We start from the raw sequence: 21,836 nt of genomic DNA on the forward strand, positions 1-21,836 counted from the left end.
TTGTTTATCTTTGAGAGAGAGATTGTGAGCAGGGAAGGGGCAGAGAGAGAGAGGGGACAGAGGATCCAAAGCGGGCTCTGCACTGACAGTAGAGAGCCTGATGCAGGGCTTGCATGAACTCATGAACCATGAGATCATGACCTGAGCTGAAGTTGGATGCTCAACTGACTGAGCCACCCAGGTGCCCCTCAAATTTCTGCCCACTCATTTTAGTATCCGATGGCAGATCTTACTCACAAAAATTACAATATTCCCCCCTACTTCTCCACAGGAGATATATTCCAAGATCCCTAGTGGATGCCTCAAACCCACTTATATACAAAATGAACCTTATATATACTGTTTTTTCCTATATAGACAAGTCTATGATAGAGTTTATAAATTAGGCACAGTCAGGGGTGCCTGGGTGGCTGAGTTGGTTAAGTGTCCAACCACCTTAACCTTAGTCAGTTTGGCTCAGGTGATGATCTCGCAGTTTGGGAGTTTGGAGCCCCGTGTCAGGCTCTGTGCTGACAGCTCAGAGCCTGGCGCCTGCTTCAGATTCTGTGTCTCTCTCAAAGATAAATAAACACTATAAAAAAACCCTTTTTTTAAAAAATAAATTAGGCACAGAGATTAACACTATTAATAAAACAATTATAACAATATACTATAATAAAAGTTATATGAACGTGGTCTCTCTCAACATATCTTATTGTACTGTACCCTTCCTCCTCTTGTGGTGATGTTAGATGATAAAGTGCCTATATGATGAGATGAAGTGAGGAGAATGATGTAGGCCTTGTGACTTCAAGTGAGGCTACTGTTAATATATGTCAGGAGGATCATCTGCTTCTGGACCATAGTTGAGCTCAGGTAACGGAAACAGCAGAGAGTGAAACTGCAGATAAGGGTGACTACTGTATACTGTGCACTTTGCCAAACAGAGATTTTCTATAAATTAACTGACCATACTGATCAAAAGTATCAAGATGGTGAAAAACAAAGAATGAAGAGATGCTGAAGACTGCAGGAGCCTAAGGAGAAATAAAAACAATGCAACATCGGATCCTGGGTTGGATCCTGAAACAGAAAAACAACATTAATGGAAAGTGCTGAAATTCGAATATGGTTTGTAGTTAACAGCATCACACAAATGTTAATTTCTTGGTTTTGATAACTAGTTTATGGTTACATAAATTGTGAACATGAGGAAAAGCTGGGTGAAGGGTAGAGGTGAATTTTCTGTACTATTTTTTGTAATTTTTCTCTAAGTCTACAATTATTTCAAAATAAAATGTTTAAAAAAAAGATGGAAAAAAGGAAGGAGACCACTCAGCCAAATGCCACATGGGATTATGGTACAAAAGCTGTTAGCCAGTTTATCGCACCTACTGTAGCTAATGGACTACCACTCTGGTGGCAGGAAGACTGGCTCCACATCTAACTTTGTTGAACCTCTGAAACAAAATTTGTATTTAACCCTAAAAAAAAAAGCTATCAATTTTATTTCTGAAAAATTCCAAATTCTTAATTAAAAGTTAGTAAAATAAATTAAATTGATCTCTAATGGAGTCTTACAGTAAACTAAAGGAAAAACCCAAAACTCAAGAGTTAGCTCTGGCACACTGCTATGAGTTAACAATTTTTAAAAGTCTACACTACGACCAAGAAATGCCAACCTGAACTGATCTGTGGCAACAGAAGACCTATAGTTTGTTATGCCACTGAGATGAAAAAATTTCCTGAGTAATTATGAAGGTATGCAGATTCAGAGTAATTCCATGCTCACATTACTTCCTGAATCTTGTGGTCATAGACCATGAGCTGGTCTTAAAGTATGTTCCTAGTACCTAGACAGTGACATGGCTACGATAGCCCAAAAGACAGTCAAGCATTCACTTGACTGGGGACATCTTTGTGGAAAACTACAGGTATCCATTCAATTGTAACCCTATTTTTACATTTTCACATGCACACAAAAAACCTCTAATTGATGTGGTCCAGATTTTGATGCCTTCTTTTCTGATGATTACCTAAGATGCTAAAATAAGTATCATAAGAATAAAGACGTTTCCCAAAAGAATGGGGTATTGAGATTAGGACTGTGTTCTTTTGTGTAAAATTTTCAGAAACTCAGTTCTATTTTTGTGACAGCATTCCTTTTCCAAGGGGCTTTTAAGTAAAAGAAACCAATACAGATATGCTTGGGTGAAAACATCTTTCAAAGCAATGGGGAAAAATAATGAGTTTTTACTGAGCTGTCATAATAAATAAACCTGACTCAGTACTAAGCAAAATGATAAACACGTATATTTTCATCTGAGATTTCATTCACGATGATGGTCTTAATATATTAAGTATTGATGAGTATTGGCCTTTAAATAAAAATATTTCCCTTGGGGCGCCTGGGTGGCTCAGTTGGTTAAGCATCCAACTTCAGCTCAGGTCATGATCTCATGGTTCGTGAGTCTGAGTCCTGCGTCAGGCTCTCTGCTGACAGCTCAGAGCCTGGAGCCTGCTTTGGAACCGTGTCTCCCTCTCTCTTTCCTAAAAGTAAATAAATATTAACAACAACAACAAAAATTTCCCTCAAAGAGGATAAGCAAAATCTCGTTCCTCACTACCTCTCTGAGCTCATCGTCAACCATTTTCCCTTTGGCTTCAGGGATTTTGGACTGCCTGGACAAATATTGTCCCTTATTTCTCTCATGTCTACACTCAGTTGTCACCTTCAACAGCAATTCCCCTCTCACCACCACTCAGATCTTCTGTACTTCCTTACTCTGCTATATATTTTTCTCCAAGGCACTGATTTACCTCTTAGACTACATATTTATTTTTCTAGCTTCAGGATATCTTACTTTGTGTGTAGTGACCAGAGTGGCATATAGTGGCCACTCCAGATACTAGGGTACTATATGGATTAGTCAGCCACGAGTACTTTGACATTCCTCCTAATGAGAGGTGGAGTCTGTGTCCTCTCATTGAATCTTGGCAGGCTCTGTGACTACTGTTGACCAAATAGTCAACAACAGAAGTAACACTGTGCCAGGTTTTGGGCCCAGGCCTTCAGATACTAGCAGTTTCTATTGCCTGTATCTTGTACTACTTGATCTTAGGATCCTTCATTTGGTTATCCAACCACTCTGCTGCCAAAAGCCCAAAACACATGTGTGGGCCATGCGAGGGCATTGTGTTTGACAGCCCCAGCTGAGCTCCCAGCTAATAGTCAGTGTCACTGAAAGTCATCTGAGTGAGCCATCTTGAACACTGAGCCCAGTAGAGACTTGAGATGACTACAGCCAACATCTGACTGCAACTGCATGAAAAACCCTAAGTGAGGAACTACCCACCTAAGCCCAGTCATGCCACAGAAAATCCTAATAAATGGTTGTTGTGAGGCACTAAGTTTTGAGGAGGTTGTCACGGAACAGTAAATAAGTGAACAGATACTACAACTCTCATTCATTCAGCAAATAGTTACTAGTATTACAACACAGAAGGAATTAAGGAAGTAAAGCAATGAATAAAGTATGTACCCTACACTGAGAAGGGGAGCTCTGATGGCAAGGGTCCTAAAATATAATACAATGTTGATTTCTGCTACTTATATCAATATGACACAGAACTAAGCTCACATTTCCTCTAAATGCACTTTCTACCAACTTGACATTTTATCTTTTACTTAATCTTTTTCCTTTCAAGATACTGCCTTATTCCTTTCCCTCCTTTTCATTCTCAAACTACTGCTTTTGTCTCCTTATCACATTCTCTTTATAGCCTTCAATAATCTAGTTTTCACCCTGAAGACTATATTAGTTATCTATTGTTACATAACAAAACATTCCAAAACTCAGCAGCCCAAAACAACAGCACTTATTTTAAGATCAGAAACAGCCATCCGGGTACTTTTGGCTCAGGATGTCTCACTGAAGTGGTAGTCAAGCTGCTGGCCAGGGCTACAGTCATCTCAAGGCTTGACTGCTGGAGAATCAATTTCCAAATGGTACTCACTCGTGTGGTTGTTTGAAGGCCTCAGGTCCTTGTCAAGTGGGGCCCTCCACAGGGCTGCTCATATGGTAGGTGGCTTCACCCATTTCCAAAAGAAAAGGCGAGCAGGCAGCTAGTAGTGTCTTATATAACTGAATCCTGGAAGGGACACACTACCACTTCTGTATTTTATTGGTTACACAGACATATTTTATTGGTTACACAGACCAATCCTAGAACGTGGGAGAAGACTATACAAGAGCATGAATACCAGCAGGTAGGGATCACTGGGGATCATCTTGGAGGCTGGCTACCACAAAGCCTATCTGCTTAGATTTTTCTGACTTTTTCTCCTGAAATTTCTCTTTGGTTTTCCAGGACAACATACCCTCCTGGCTTTCCTGCTTCAAGAGTAGTTCTCACTCTTTTTTTATTTTTAAATAATTTTAAGTTTGTTTATTTATTTTGAGAGAGAGAGTGTGCAAGTGGGGAAGAATCAGAGAGAGGGAGAGAGAGAGAATCCCAAGCAGGATCTGCACCACCAGCACAGAGCCCGATGCAGGGCTTGAACTCACTAACTGTGAGATCATGACCTGAGCCGAAGTTGGATACTTAACCAAGCCATCCAGGTGCCCCACATTTTTTTTTTTTTTTTTTTTAGTATGTATTTATTTATTTTGAAAGAAAGAGAGAAAGCGTGTGAGTCAGTGGGGGAGAGAGGCAGAGAGAAGGAGAGAGAGAGAATCCCAAGCAGGCTCCAGGATGTCAGCACAGATCCTGACACAGGGCTCAATTCCATGAACTGCGAAACCATGACCTGAGCGAAAACTAAGAGTCAGATTCTTAACTGAGTTGTTCTCACTCTTATCCATTCAATATATTAACATGAGATTAATTTCTTAAAACACATTTTTCATAAATCCCTAAAGATGACTCCCTATGACCTATCAGAGGGAGTTGTAACTAGGTCTGAACATAATGTTGCCCTATCTTCCTAACTTTTGGAAATCAACCTCCCCACATGATTCTTCCAACTCTAGATCACCTTTCTATTGCAGCACAGGTCATGCTCCTCTCCCCTTCACACACACTGTCCTCATTTCTCTCTCCACTTTTCTTCTGTTAATAGAGTTGAACCAACTTCCCTATGCTTTATATTCCCCTCCCATCTCGTTCTCAAAATCTTATTCTCATTCTATAGTCCATTGGCTTCTCTCTTAACTAATGTATTTGTCTGAACCAATTAAGTACTTTATTAAGCCCTGCTTTCTAAATATTCAATTCTGAGAGCTTGTCTACTTAGAGCATCAGCTCCTTAGAGACTACGTCATACTGGTCTCTGTGACCAGCTGCATGCTCTATATTGTGGGAGACAACAAGATATCATCACAGACTTTCTGACTTGGTCTGATTTATAAAGAGACCATCATTTGAATTTCTTGAATAAGTGAGGGAAAATAAACAATACAAATCACTATGATTCATTCTTTTAGAAAGTGGGAAAGACATAAAAATATAGTTTAAAATTTCTTTTGGGGGAGCTTTCTAAGACTTTAATTCTTTTGCTAGGTTTAGAAAGTACCATACTAGCAAACAATTCAAAATCTGTCAAAATTTCTGTTCCTAAGCCAAGTCTCAGGAATTAAATAAACATACACACAAAACAAAAAAAAGTTAAGATTATATCTACCCTGTGAGTAGTTTAAGAAGTTTGCTCACCTTTAAACAAAATAGTTATTTTATTATCACATAAGTTATTTTACTTATCACATAAATAACATGAAAGGGGACATACTGGCTGAGAATCCTGACTTGAATTTTTACTCATTCAACACATTACTCAACACCTAAAATATGGCCAGGGACTGGATGGGTACCTTTTTTTTTTTAATGTTTGTTTATTTTTGAGACAGAGAGAGAGAGACAGAGAGAATCCCAAGCAGGCTCTGCACTGTCAACATAGAGCCCGATGCAAGGCTCAAACTCGTGAAATGTGAAATCATGACCTGAGCTGAAATCAACAGTCAAGTGCTTAATTGACTAAGCCAACCAGACACCCCTGGATGAGTAACTTTTACGGTGCTACTGTTACATGTACAGTAATGGTAAACCCATATTCTCACCTCATGGGGACAAGTCCCAGCATTTCATCACGCCGTTTTTCTTTTTTCTTTAGTTCCGATTCTGTTGACTTGAGTTTATCTGGAGCAAGCCGCAGCTTAGACTGTAAATCACTGATGACTTCCTGTAATTCAGCTTCTGTCTGAAAAACCCTCTGACAGACAGGGCAACATGACTGGTTTTCATCCGTTAGCTGAGTAATGAACTGGGAGTAAACTGCCGTGGCTCCAGCCAGCATGGCTATTTTAAGAAAATAAATATTATTACCAGTGAGAGGAATATAAAATATAGTTTTGTCATGATGGTTATAATCCTTTCCCATATGTATATGATTATTCTTCCTTTATAAACACATTATAGAAATAAAAATTCTCTGATATTTACATAATCTTTGAAAGGACACAATACATTCAGATTTGTATTAATTACTTTCTGGTAACACACAAAAACTGTAACAAAATTTTAGAGCATATTATGTGCCAGAAACTGTTCTAAGAGCTTTATACTAATAATCTCATTTACTCTTCCCTCAAACCCTAAATGGTAGGTAATTATGTCCTCAGATGATAAGTCTGAAGTAAAAGAAAGATTTGATAATTTGCCCAAAGTCACACAGCCATCAAGTTGTAGAATCAGGACTAAAGCCATTTGGCTCCAGAACTAAGTTTTTAAATCTCTCATCCTTAACAGTTACCTGTGGGTGAAAATTCCAAAGTGTCAAAGTACTTCCATATTATAAAGAAGGTAACTTAGGGCACCTGGGTGGTTCAATCGGTTGAGTGTCCGACTTCAGCTCGAGTCATGATCTCACGGTTCATAAGTTTGAGCTTCGCAACAGGTTCTTTGTGGTCAGTGCAGAGCCTGCTTTGGATCCTCTGTCGTTCCCTCTCCCTGTCTCTCCCAATAATATTTATTTCTCTCCGAATAATTTTTTCTCTCAAAAATAAACATACATATAAAAAAGTAAAAAAAGAAGGTAACTTACCTCGTTGTTTTGAGGATTTTTCAATTTCTTCCTTAAGTCTGTCTAAATCACTTTCAAAATCCTGGCTACCACAAACATCAAACAGCTTGTCTTCATAACTGGACAACTGCTCTTCTTTCCTTTTTAGTTCATTATTTAAGTGATTTTTATTTTGCTCAGCTGAAGCTAGTTCTTTGCTAAAATAAGAACAAATACAGATTACAATTTTAAAACATGAGAAATCAGTTTGAAAAGTCTGAGTAGGTAGGTAGGACCCTTTCACAATATCACTTCCCTTCTCTCCTATAAGAACTTCTCCTTCATCCCTTCGTTGTTGCTGTCATCTACTTAGGTCTCATCATCCATTCCCTCTCATTCATGGAAGATTTTGCTCACTAGTACAATTTATCTCCATTCCTCCTTTTTTTTAATGTTTATTTTTGAGAGAGAAAGAGAGACAGAGTGTGAGCGGGGGAAGGGCAAAGAAATAGGGAGACACAGAATCCAAAGTAGGCTCCAGGCCCCAAGCTGTCAGCACAGAGCCCAACACGGGTTATGAGATCATGACCTAGGCCTAAGTTGGACGCTTAACCAACTGAGCCACCCAGGCACCCTTCCATTCCAACTCTTAAATATCATCCTAGCCAACCTCCATACTGACAAAGATCAGGGTTTTTCACTTTGCAGGTTATGATGCACTAGGCAAGGCATGTAATCAATATAATGCATTACATTCAGCCTATCTTAAAAAATGAAACAGAATAAAATATATTGGAGCAGAATGAGCATAGTTTGGACATGTACTATTTTGAGAAATTTGTTTCAGATGAGTGTGTATGAATGCATGTGTGTTGTATCTTGATACTTCCCATTTTGAGACAGTAAAAATCTGGAAAAATAAAAGTAACTAATACAGATGATGCTTTGATCATCCTAGTCACTGAGCAATGTCATTAACACCACTATCTTAGCACCAAACACTGTTGGCCACTTCCTTGAAAGTCTATTTTCTCAAGGCATCAAGAACAAGAACCACTCCTGTTTGGCTCTCACCCCAGCTCCCCTAATTCTAGTTTCCTTTACTTGCTCTTCTTCATTGCTTACCAACAGTAAATGCTGCTGTTTCTGAGGCATCAGACCATAACCTTTTCTCTTTGCATAAACCCCTTTAAAGTGATATTGCCTGTACTAATGACTTCAATTATTACTTACAAAGCAACAATTTCCAATCTCTTGAACTTCAAACTCCAGTATCTCCCTAAGAGATATTTCCACAACAAGCACAAATTAAACATGGTCAAAGCCAAATCCACTATCTTCCTCAAAAATCTGTAAGGAATTTTTGACTCTTATCCAACCACCACTCAAAGTGACATTAGAAAAAAGTGATCACTTTTTCTTTATTGTGGTAAAAAACACACATAAAAACTACCATCTTAACCTTTTAAGTGCACAGTACAATTAACCATACACACATTATTGTGCAACCTATCTCTAAAACTTTTACATCTTGTAAAACTGAAACTGTGTAACCACTGAACAACAATTCCTCTTTCCCTCTTCCCCCATTTCCTGGCAACACCTTTATACTTTCTGTTTTTAAGAGTTTGACTATTTGGGTAGGTCTTTTAAGTGGAATCATATAGTATTCGTTCTTTTGAAACTAAATTATTTCACTAAACATAATATCCTTCAAGGTTCATCCAAGTTGATGGATGAACTTTTTTTTTTTTAAGTAAGTTTTGCACTCAACATGGGGCTTGAATTCACAACTTAGAGATCAAGAGTCACTCGCTTGACCAAATGAGTCAGCCAGGAGCCCAGGATTTCCTTCTTTTTCAAAGCTGAGTTAATATTGTTATACACAAACATATACCGAGTCTTTACCCATTCATCTGGCTACTGAGAATAATTCTATAATAAACATGGATTTGCAAAAATTTCTTCAAGATGTTTTCAATTCTTTTGAATATATACTCAGAAGTGGAACTGCTGGATCTGGTAATTCTGTTTTGAAGGACACCCATTTTCTATATCACCTGTATCATTTCACATTCTCACTAACAATGCACAAAGGTTCCAATTTCTCAGCATCCTCACCAACACGTGTTATTTTCTGTTTGTTTTTTTTTTGGTAGTGGCCATCCTAACTGGTATGATGTGATTCTCACTGTGGCCTTGAGCTGCATTTCCCTGATGATTAGTGATACTGAACATTTTCTCATATGCTCACTGGCCATTTGAATATTGCCTCTGGAGAAATGTCTATTCAAGTCCTTTGCCCATTTTTTAAAAAAAATTTTTAAATGCTTGTTTTTTGAGAGAGAGTGAAAATGAGAGCAGGGAGGTGCAGAGAGAGAGGGAGACATAGAATCTGAAGCAGGCTCCAGCTCTGAGCCGTCAGCATGGAGCTCAATGTGGAGCCTGAACTCACGAACTGCAATATCATCACTTGAGCTGAAGTTGGACACTTAACCAACTAAGCCACCCAGGTGCCCACGCTCATTTTTAAATCCAATTATCTGTTTTTGTGTTGTTGAATTATAGGAGTTCTTTACATATTCTAGATAATAAACCTTTACTAAATATATAGATTGTAAATATTTTCTCCCATTCGGTTGGTTGACTTTTCCCACTATTGTTTCCTTTGTTGTGTAGAAGTTTTTAACTTTGATGTAGTCCCATTTGTCTACTTTATTTTTTTTTTTTTTTTTTTTTTTTTTCAACGTTTATTTATTTTTGGGACAGAGAGAGACAGAGCATGAACAGGGGAGGGGCAGAGAGAGAGGGAGACAGAATCGGAAACAGGCTCCAGGCTCTGAGCCATCAGCCCAGAGCCCGACGCGGGGCTCGAACTCACGGACCGTGAGATCGTGACCTGGCTGAAGTCGGACGCTTAACCGACTGCGCCACCCAGGCGCCCCCCATTTGTCTACTTTAAAAAAAAAAAAAAAAAGCACTTTATTTATTGATTTTGATAGAGAGAGAGAAAGGGCGGGCATGAGCTCCGGAGGGGCAGAGAGAGGGAGAGAGAGAATCCCAAGCAGGCTCTGCACTGTTAGCAGGGATCTGATGTGAGTCTCGATCTCATGAATCGGGAGATCAAGACCTGAGCTGAGATCAAGAATAGGACGCTTAACTGACTGAGCCACACAGGCCCCCATTTGTCTATTTTTGGTTTGTTTCCCTGTGCTTCTGGTATCAGGTTCAAGAAAATATTTGTCAATTTCAATATAATGAAGCTTTCCCTCTATATTTTCTTCTAGGGGTTTTATGGTTTCAGGTGTCGTTTTTAAAAAGGAGAATTTTAATCCTCTCACTAAGTTCTGCAAACTTTCAAGGAACAAAAGGCCCAAATCAATGTCACCATTTTACTTGATTCATAAAATACAGTAGAACCAAAGTCAATTAACACAAGACATACCATTTTATGACAATACATGACAAGACATTAAAACAATGAAAAATAAAAGCATGAAATAAGAGATCTGTATTACATTTCTACAAGTTGCAAATACTTACTTCAATTTGGCAAGTCTGTCCCTGGTCTGATTAATTTCTTTTGACTTACTATGAAGCCAGTCTTCAAGCTGCTTTTTGTTGGGAAAATACCCTAACAATGAAGTTAATTCATCACTGTGTCGAGATTTTATCTTTCTGATTTGTTCATCTTTGTCAGACTATAGAAAAAAAAAATTTTTTTTATGAAATCCAAGATCTCCACATTACACGAAGAACACAAATTTTAACTTAAAACTCCAAGCTCAAGAGTCACATGCTCTACCAACTGAGCCAGCTAGGTGCCCGTAAGAAAACAAATAAATTCTAGACTGATTGAAGTTCTAGGCTTAAAAAATAAAATGCTGGGGCGCCTGGGTGGCGTAGTCGGTTAAGCGTCCGACTTCAGCCAGGTCACGATCTTGCGGTCCGTGAGTTCGAGCCCCGCGTCAGGCTCTGGGCTGATGGCTCAGAGCCTGGAGCCTGTTTCCGATTCTGTGTTTCCCTCTCTCTCTGCCCCTCCCCCGTTCATGCTCTGTCTCTCTCTGTCCCAAAAATAAATAAACGTTGAAAAAAAAAAATTAAAAAAAATAAAATAAAATGTTAAAAATGAAAGAATACAAAATTAAAAAAAATTTTTTTTGTAATGTTTTATTTACTTTTGAGAGAGAGAGAGAAAGAGAGAGAGAGAGAGAGAGAGAGAGAGAGCGCGCGCAAGCAGGGTAGGGATAGAGAGAGGGAGACACAGAATCCAAACACAGGCTTCAGGCTCTGAGCTGTCAGCACAGAGCCTGAGGGGGGCTCGAACCCACCAACCGTGAGATCATGACCTGAGCCAAAGTCAGACGCTTAACCGACTGAGATACCCAGGCGCCCTTAGAATACAAAATTTCTTGAAGTCTTACACTGGGGATTGCTTTCTGTGCATAAGAGAAAAAAGTAACAAGTCTGAAAACATGAAAATTAAACTTGTGTATGAGGGGCACCTGGGTGGCTTAGTCGGTTAAGTGTCTGACTTCGGATCAGGTCATGATATCACCGTTCAGAGTTCAAGCCCCATACCAGGCTCTGGGCTGACAGCTCAGAGCCTAGAGGCCTGTTTCGGATTCTGTGTCTCTCCCTCTCTCTGCCCCTCCCCTGGTCATGGTATCTCTCTCTCTCTCAAAAATAAATAAACGTTAAAAAAAAAAAGAAAACTTCTGTATGAGATATGATAAAAATTAATAGCAATGTGCATGTGTATATATTCTTCTAATATTAATTTTTATAATTACAAAAAAGTTTTTAAACTCCAAAGTGTATTGTATAGAGAATTTTTTTTTTTTTTAAATGCTTATTTATTTTTGAGACAATGCAAGAAAACAGAGTGCAAGCAGTGGAGGGACAGGAAGAGGGAGACACAGAATCTGAAGCGGGCTCCAGGCTCTGAGCTGTCAGCCCAGAGCCCGACACAGGGTTCGAACTCAAGAACCATGAGATCATGACCTGAGCCGAAGTCAGACGCTTAACCGACTTGAGCCACTCAGGCGCCCTGATTTTACAGAGTATTAAGCTCACTTAACTCCTAAAATATAATGCCAGTATGAACTAAATATTCCATAGTTATTTCAAATACCAGAAAGTATAATCAGAACAAAAAGCAAGGTCATACTTTGTCTTTGGTCAGCATCTCCATCTGGGTACGTGTTGTTGTATGATGGTTTATCTGTTCCATCTCTTGGTCCAATTTACGCAGGGTCCTGTCTAGGTCTGCTTTCTCACTTTGAAGGCTTATTACTTCTGTTTTTAGAGCTTCTACATTGCTGTTTTTCTCAGCCTTGCTTAGCTCACGTTCCTTATCAAAAATTCAAACACACAAATTTATATATTCATGTTAAAACAATGACAAAATGATTGTTTGCTTTTATCCAACAAGAGAAAAAGCTTAAGAAATAAGATTTTTAAGGAAAATCTTATAAAGCTGCCTTACTATAATGGTAGAGAATTAGTAAATGAACCTGGAAGGCCAAAGAGGAAAAAAACTGAGAATTTACTGTAAAACTGAGAAAAATACATCTAAGTATATAGTTTAGTGATTCTTCTGACGGGTGATTCCCCATCACAAGGCAATATTGTGACAAACTGCTAAATTGACAGAAATGTATGCAAATAGCAATGTTTACTTAAATTATCAAAATGGAATCTGAGAGGGAGAATTGCCAAACTTTACAATGCCTACTTTGGTGGCAGAGATGTGAAGCAAGGGGACAGATTACAAATGAAGAAGAAAATTTGGAAATTCATAAAAAGGAAGAGATGAGCTAAGAAAATTTTTAGATATAAAAAGTGGTAATATGGCAATAATCATAGAAAATCTACAGTGTGTGGAACCTAGAGGGAAAATACTTTTAACTTAGGTAAGTGGTTCTTAACCAAAGTACTCATAAGAATCACCTGGCTTTGAGTGGACCTTCCATTCTCCACCCTAGAGATTTTGATTAGGAATGGTCTAAGCAGAAGTGTTTTTAAAAAGATTCCTAGGTGATTCTAATTTTCAATCCACCCAGTGCCAGAATCAAAGAGTTGGTGTAATTATAATACTCATATTTTTTAATTTTATATGAGATTCCTCAACAAAGTGGACATTTTTATTGAAATGCCAGTATCTTAGGATTAGCAGTAGATAAAATACTTCAGAATGCAAGATTCTAAATGTCCTACCTACACCTTAAAATTATTGGATTACTCAAATAATGTCTTACAGCTTTTGAGAGCTCCTGGTCCAGTTCAAGAATCCTGTCCGAAGATCCTTCCAACTGCTGTAATTCATACTTCACATTTCTCAGCTCATTCTGCTTCTTACTTAGGATTTCTGATTTTAGCTCAATTATTCTTCCCAGTCCAGTTTTCTTATCCCTTATCTCATCAATCTGTTTTTGTTTCATAGTCTCTTTTTCTGCAAAGTCATTCTAAATACACATGAGGAAAACGAGCATTAATAATTTTTTCACTGAACTTATTAATAAGTTTCTTGAACGCAAAATTAATAGATGCACACTAAAGAAAATTTAAAAAGTACAAAAAAATGTAATAACCATCATCTTGAGATAATCATTATTAGTTATGAGCAAACTTTTTTTATGATTACCTTTAAAAAGAACTTTTGGAAGATAAATACTGTATGACCTCACTTATGTTTTTGTCTAAAAACAAACTCAAGAAACAAAAACCAAACTCAGAAAAAGAGATCAGATTTGGGGCCACCAGAGGTAGACGGTGGGAAGAGGGAGAATTAGAGCAAGGTGGTCAAAAGGTACAGATTTCCAGTTATATGTAAATACTAGGGATGTAAGGTACACCATGATGACCACAGCTAACACTGCCATATGGTATAAAGGAAAATTGTTAAGGGAGGAGATCCTAGCAGTTCTCATCACAAAGAAAATTTTTTTTCCCTTTCTTTTCTTTTACCTATATAATAAAATGGTTATTAGCTGAGCCTACTGTGGTAACCATTTCACAATATATGTAAATCAGGCCATGTGCCTTAAACTTATACAATGATATATGTTCATTATTTCTCAAAATAATGAGGGGAGAAAAAGAAAAAAAATTTACTTAAAATAGGGGCATCTGGGTGGCTCAGTTGGTTAAGCATCTAACTTCGGTGCAGGTCATAATCTCATGGTTCCTGAGCTCAAACCCCACACTGGGCTCTGTGCTGGCATAGGGTCTGCTTAAGAATCTGTCTACCTCTCTCTCTGTCCCTCCCCTGCTCATAGTCACTCACAAAAGAAACTTTAAAAAATAAATAAAACTTAAAATATAAGTCTGTATCTTCTTCATATTTTTATCCTTATGAACTTCAGAAAAGTTGCTTCCATAAAGGTGTTTTCTATCTCCTACAGATTTTATTCTAACACTAATTAAAATATACGACAAAACAGGGGCACTTGGGTGGCTCAGTCGGTTAAGTGTCCAACTTTGGCTCAGGTCACGATCTTGCGGTTCATGAGTTCGAGCTCCACATCAGGCTCTGTACTGACAGCTGGAAGCCTGGAGCCAGCTTCCGAGTCTGTGTCTCCTTTCCTCTCTGCCCCTCCCCTGCTCACACTCTCTCTCTCTCTCTCAAAAATAAATAAACATTAAAAAAAAAAAAAAAAAGACAAAATGAGGTCCATCCAAAAATTAACACAATTTTTAAAAGCTATTTCTTTCTTTTCTTTTAAGTTTATTTATTTTGAGAGAGAGAAAGTACACAGGCAAGGGAGGGGCAGAAAGAGGAGAATCCCAAGCAGTCTCTGGTGACAGCATGGAGCAGGACAGAAATGGGGCTCAATCACACAAATTGTGAGATTATGAACTGAGCCGAAACCAAAGGTCAGACACTCAATGGAGTGAGCTACTTAGGTGCCCCTAAAACATTTTAATTAGAGAATCTCATACAAACAAAAGAATATAACAATATTTACCATCATTTGGTTGGCAATTTCTGTTTCCTTCTCTTGTCTCTCTCTCACAAGTTTGTGAAAATTTTTAATATGTCTTTCACTGAATGGTCCACGCTCAAAGCCATCCAATTCTAGCTGTGTTGCTAAAGACTGAATTAATGAATCTCTAGCTCGGATATGTTCTTGATGGCGATCTGCTTGTAGCTGTAGACGACCTTTAAAAAACACAACCATAATAATTCTTTCATCAACTGATTTTTAAAAAATTAAAATAAGTGTATATTCATATTGCAGTTATAAAAAAAAAAAAACCAGCAGAATGTCTTATATCCTTTGCTCAGTTCCCTCCATTGGTAACCATGGTAATGTGACATAATAAAAGAAACACATATTTAGGGACACCTGGGAGGTTCAGTTGGTTAAGTCTCTGATTTCGGCTCAAGTCATGATCTCACAGTTTGTGGGTTCAAGCCCTATACTGGGCACTACGCTGACAGCTCAGAGCCTGGAGCCTGCTTCAGATTGTGTGTTTCCCTCTCTTTCCCTCTGTACTTTCCCTGCTTGTGCTCTCTCTCTCTCAAAAGTAAATAAACATTTTTAAAAATTTATATATATATATATATATATATATATATATATATATATATATATATATATATATATATATATATAAAAAGAAATACATATTTGGTCTTTGTCCCTGGTTCCTGGCACAAAGCACATAAAATTTTTAGAATTTCTGAGTGATACAGGTGAAAGAAGCATCTTTTGTTATTCATTTCAAATCCTATTCAGCCGTATCTCAGTTTATTCTAATGAGGTGACTTTTAGAGGAGCTGGTTGTCAAAGGAACCTACTATGTAATTAGAGAGTAGGAACTTTCAGTACCCCCATCCCCAACTCTGGAGAGCAGCTTAAGATGGAGTTGAATCACCAATGACTAAAATGATTTATTCAACCATGTCTACGTAATGGAATTTCCATAAAAACCCTAAACGACAGCATTCAGAGAGCTTTCAGGTTGGTGAACACATCAAGGTGCCTGTTCATGTGTGAGTGCTGCACACAGAGAGGGCATGTAAGCTGAAGGCCCCTTCCCCAGACCCTGCCCTATGCATCTCTTCCATTTGATTGTTCCTGAGTGGTATCCTTTAGAATGAACTGGTAATACTGTTTCCGTAAGTTCTATGAATCATTATAGCAAATTATTAGACCTCAGAAAGGGGTTGTGGGGACCCCTAATTTATAGTCAACTGATCAGAATTATACGTGACAGGCAACTTGGGACTTGCAACTGGAATCTGAGTTAGGGAGGCAGTCTTTTGGGACTTCTTGGGGAATGCCCTAACTCTAATTAGTGTGAGAATGTAATCTTATCCACTGAGAAGTGGGAGAATTGCTTGATGTGGAAGAACCCATACAACTGGTGTCAGAACTGTTGTGAGTAGAAAAACAATGTTTTCTTTAGTAATATTTTGCAATACTACAGTACAATTTCACAGTCAGGATAATGACACTGATATAATCCATCAGATTTATTCAGATTTCCCCAGTGTTACTTTTGTCTATTTGTGTGTATTAAGTTCTATATAATTAACTGCATAAGTTCATATATCCACCAAGACAGCGAACATAATGAACAGCTCCAATACCACGATAGTACCTCTTGTGCTTTTATAACCATAACCATACTAACCTTCCTCCTGTCCCTTCTCCTACTCAGTAACCCTGGCAACCACTAATCTGTCCTCTACTTGTAAAATTTTGACATTTTGGGGCACCTGGGTGGCTCAGTAGGTTACATGACTGACTCCTGATTTCAGCTCAGGTCATGATCTCCCAGTCATGGGATCAAGTCCTGCACTGGGCTCCACACTGAGGGTACAGCCTGTTTGGGATTCTCTCTCCCTCTCTCTCTCTCTGCCCCTACCCTGCTCACACATTCTCTCTCTCTCTCCCTCTCTCTCTCTCAAAATAAATAAACTTAAAAAAATAATAATAGGGGTGCTTAGGTGGCTCAGCCGGTTAAGTGTCCAGCTCTTGATCTCAGCTCAGGTCATGATCTCATGGTTCATGGGATCAAGCTCCACGTTGGGCTCTGTGCTGACAGTGTGGAGCCTGCTTGAGATTCTCCCTTTTCCCTCTCTCTGCCCCTCCCCTACTTGCTCTGTCTCTCAAAATAAATTAAAAAATTAAAAAAATAATAAAAATAAAAAATAAAAATTTGACATTTCAAAAATGTTATATAAATGTTATATAGTAACATACTGTATATAATCTTTTGAAATTGGCTTTTTTCACGTAGCATAATTTCCTGGAGATTCATTATTCATGCAGAAAATGTTTAATATTATAACAGGAAAAGAGACCAAGTTAACATTTTGTCCTACCCTGTTCAACAAGCAGTTCTGATTTTTCCTGATTGAGAAGTCTTGATTCTTTATTTAACTTTTCCAGTTCACGCTGACAGTCTATCAGTCTCCTTTCTTTCTCCCTCACTGTTCTCTGGTGATTGTGATATAAATCATTTAGTTGCTCATCAGTCCCTTGAAAAACCTGTATAGAATCAAAATAAAGAGCTTTAATGAGTAAATATATGAAGTTATCATTCTGAGGTACAAAATATGAACTAAACTTCTTCAATATCCTTTAAAAAATTTTCTTTTAATTTTGGGGGAGGGGAGAGAGTACGCACAAGCCGGGGAGCAGCAGAGAGAGAGGGAGACACAGAAACAAAAGCAGGCTCTCGGCTCTGAGGTGTCAGCACAGCGCCCGATGTGGGGCTCGAACTCATGAACCGCAAGATTATGACCTGAGCCAAAGTTGGATGCTTAACAGACTGAGCCACCCAGGCACCTGCTCAATGTCCTTCTTTTTAACATATACATGGAAATAACACAAACAACAAGATTTGTGTTTTTTCCGAGATATGACTGAAACAATGGATTCAAATGAGGTTCATTAAATAATCTCAAAATTTTGGAGAACAAAATTCTACCACCACAAACCTTTTCCATCTTCTGTTCCAGTTCACTATTATCTTTTTCCATCTGCTTCTTTCGGCTATCCAAGGCTTTGATTTCATTGTCAAGTCTCATTATTTTAGAAAGATTTTGTTCAATTTCTTTTAGACGATTCTGAAAATAAATAAATACATAAATTTCACTAGTTTATAATGCAAATGAATGAAGTTAAGATGTCCTGGTCTAGATACTTAGTAAAAGTGATCTATCTCATTTAATGCTAGCAAGGCTATAAATTATAGGAGGCACAGAGAAACTGAGAAGCAGAGACATTAAGTAACTTGTCCAACTCCTCACAGCTAGTAAAAAACAAAACAAAACTAATAAACTGCCTTGCCCTCAACATGTCCCAGAGAAGTCACTGGGTAGAGTCACATTATGTAAAGTACATTATAAAAACTTAATCTTTAACAGGCTAATGATTTTATTTATTTATTTATTTATTTATTTATTTATTTATTTAACGTTTATTTATTTTTGAGAGAGAGAGACAGAGCATGAACGGGGGAGGGTCAGAGAGAGGGAGACACAGAATCTGAAACAGGCTCCAGGCTCTGAGCTGTCAGCAGAGCCCGATGCGGGGCTCGAACTCACAGACCGCGAGATCATGACCTGAGCCGAAGTCGGCCGCTTAACCGACTGAGCCACCCAGGCGCCCCAATTTATTTAAAAAATAAACAGAATTAGTGAGTTACCAGTGCATTCTGAATCTGAAGGCCAAACTTACATGGAAAACTATGCTTTGATTCAAAGTCTGTTCAAGCACAGAAAACTGTGAACAAGTTAAGTGTGATAAATGATCTCCTTGGCCTGCTTCCAAGGACAGCTTGTTGCCTAATCTCCTAGGAATAGGTGAAACCAGGCTCTGCTGGGGATATTCTTCTAATGTTTGTCTCTACAAATCCAAGGATGACCTATTCCTCTTCTAAGATATTCTTAGAACCTAATTTATTAAACTAATGCAACATTAGAGTGCTGAGATATCAACTTGAAGCTTTCACTGTTGCACCTAAACGCACCCTCAACTTTAATATTAGTCATTTAATAAAATTACAGTAGTATCTTATCTTGTGATTTGTAGATTAATGAGTAGCATGTAACCACCATAAAAACAGGAATTTTGTTCACTAATGTATCCCCCCACACAAAATTGATGTTCTCTATGTTAACTAAATGGAAGAATGAGTAATTTTACCAATAATTCATAGCTATCACTGAATGAATGACTATTATATTGAAGACATTGTACAAGATGCTGCTATCCATTCACTCTAACTCTTGTGAGAGTACTTGCTAAGTAGGAGACTTGGAGGACTCCATGTGCACGAAGGCACATACTTAATGATGGGAGGTTAAGACTGGAGGCAGGGTGGGATAATAGTTAACACTGTAGGCTCTGGGTGCTGGAAGAAGGAAAAACTCAACCTTACCTTGTACTACATTCAAAAATTAACCTGAAATGGAACATAAATGTAAGAACTCAAACTACAAAACTTCAAGAAGAAAACACTGTAGAAAATCCGTGCAATTTGGGGTCAAAGATTTCCTAAACAGGAAACAAAAAAAAACTGTAAGAAAAAACTTGATAAACTGAACTTCATCAAAATCAAAAACTGCTGTCCTTGGAAAGCAGTTAATAAAATATTTGCAAAACACATGTATGATAAGGGCTTGCATCCAGAATAAAAAGAACTCTCACAGCCAAGTAAGACAAAAATCCCATTCAAAATAGGCAAAATATCTGAATAGACACTTGTCCAAAGATGCTCAGATGGCAAATAAACATTTAAAAGGACACTTAACATCCATAAACATTAGAAAAATGCAAAATAAAACCATAATGAAAAAAAAAAACACCACTCAAGATACTAGCATTCATCTATTATAAAGGCTAAAATAAAAAAGACTGACCTATCTAAATTACACTTCAATAAACCCAACTTAAAACAAAAAGTATGGGCTTAGGATTCAGAGAGGTTTGGACTCTAACCCTGGTTCCACACCATGGTTGCAATGTGAACACCTGTGCCACAGTTTTCTTGCCTATAAAACCTCACAGGATTACTATGGAGTTCACATAATGCATTTTAAAACACCCTGTTCAGTGACTGGCATATAATATACCTTCAATGAATGGACCATTCATTATCACTTATGAAAAAAATTTTGCGTTCAGAAAATATCTTTTGAGCAGCAACAAAAAGAACAGGATTGATTCTTAAAAGCACTGGATATTAACATCTCAGCTATGGTACTCCACTCAGAAACTTCTCGGCTTCTATTACGGCCTCTTGGTGGCATTATCTGGGTTTGGATCTATTGTGACAACTCTAGGAAGCTTCATTCCTTAAATCCAGCCAGTCCACCAGATCCTGGATATCCCTTCTTTGAAATCTGTAGTTCTTTTATTTTTATTTTATTATTTTTTAATGTGAACAGGGGAAGAACAGAGAGAGAGGGAGACACAGAATCTGAAGCAGGCTCCAGGCTCTGAGCTGTCAGCACAGAACCGCGAGATCATGACCTGAGCTGAAGTTGGATGCTTAACTGACTGAGCCACCCAGGTGCCCCAAGAAATCTGTGTTTTTAAATTCTAATTCCAGGGTAGTTTACAGTGTTGTGACATCTGTGCTTTTGTTCAGTCCTTAGGGTGCAAAATCCCCACTCTATCCCCAGAGCATACCACCTAGTAAAAGAAGCTAAGACAAAGATAAAGACAAAAAATATAGCAGAGTATTTAAAGTTTAGGTGTTAGTGTGAAATGAGACAAAAGAACAAGGCAGTTGGGTCATCAGGTATACTAGAACCATGAACTTCTAGAAGAATAAACAAGCAGGCCAGAAGGTGTTTTTGAACTTGAAAACAAATTTGTCTAGCAATTTCCACAAAAGGCAAGAAAGGAAAGTAGGCCTAAGTGGGCCAAGGTCAGGATAAAATGTGGTGGGATGAGAATACAATAGTTTATAAGAGAATTCCTAAAGTCAGAGGATACCTATAAAAATGAAAAAGCATGAATGCAGGACTGAAATGAAGCTGTCTTCTGGATGGCTCCTAGGAAGGTGATCTGACCCAAAATTTATATTTAATTCCATGAAGGGAAGAAACCCTGGATGTCAGAACAAAAACAAAAAACAAAAAAAAAAACACAAAACACACACAACAACAACAAAACAGCCCCAACTATGGAAATCAACCACTTAAATAATTATTTACTAAATCACCTACTATGTGCCAGGCACTGGACTAGGCTATGAGGATACAGAAAATAAAATTAAACCCATGGAGAACTAGTCAAAGTTAAACACAAATAAAGAAACAATACAGAGGCACCTGGGTAGCTCAGTCAGTTAAGCGCCCAACTTCCCTCAGGTCATGATCTCAGTTCATGGGTTTGAGCCCTGTGTTGGACTCTGCTGACAGCTCGGAGCCTGGAGCCTGCTTCAGATTCTGTGTCTCCCTCTCTGCCCCCCACCCACTCATGCTCTGTCTCTCTCTCAAAAACAAACACCTCACAATTTGCTACAGCCTTAGTCACAATCCTGCACCACTCAATAAACACCAGGTATTGCTTCTTTGCCACCTTGCCATTCTTTCCTATAGGAATGCTCCATTTCAACCATATGGATTTCCTGATAGTGTTCAAAAACACCTTGCGTTTTACTGTCCCTACACCTCTAATTACTTAACCATTTATAGTCAATAAATTAAACCCCCAATTCGGTCCTACATAATCCTCTCTGGCCACCTCAGACAGAAATTCTCTTTCTTATTCCTCAGAGCTCTTACAGTTCTTGTCTTTTTCTGCCTTATGTGTGCTTGTCACCTTTC

At 38.2% G+C, this 21,836-nt stretch overlaps 1 protein-coding gene across 3 annotated transcripts in view; it reads right to left on the reverse strand.

The window, feature by feature from the left end:
* The window catches only part of RAD50 (RAD50 double strand break repair protein), an 82,399-nt gene that overhangs the window by 38,733 nt on the left and 21,830 nt on the right, over positions 1-21,836 (reverse strand). For all 3 annotated transcript variants that reach the window (XM_086704428.1, XM_086704413.1, XM_086704421.1), the window contains 8 exons: positions 17,994-18,122; positions 17,376-17,541; positions 15,007-15,200; positions 13,297-13,503; positions 12,207-12,389; positions 10,580-10,737; positions 7,079-7,254; positions 6,096-6,333 (listed from right to left, as the gene is read on the reverse strand). In XM_086704428.1, coding sequence (XP_086560554.1) covers positions 6,096-6,333; positions 7,079-7,254; positions 10,580-10,737; positions 12,207-12,389; positions 13,297-13,503; positions 15,007-15,200; positions 17,376-17,541; positions 17,994-18,122 — 1,451 coding nt within the window. The remainder of the gene's footprint in view (positions 1-6,095; positions 6,334-7,078; positions 7,255-10,579; positions 10,738-12,206; positions 12,390-13,296; positions 13,504-15,006; positions 15,201-17,375; positions 17,542-17,993; positions 18,123-21,836) is intronic.

This window comes from Puma concolor, chromosome A1 (assembly GCF_028749965.1).
Source record: "Puma concolor isolate L17-30 chromosome A1, mPumCon1.1.hap2, whole genome shotgun sequence".
NCBI lineage: Eukaryota > Metazoa > Chordata > Mammalia > Carnivora > Felidae > Puma > Puma concolor.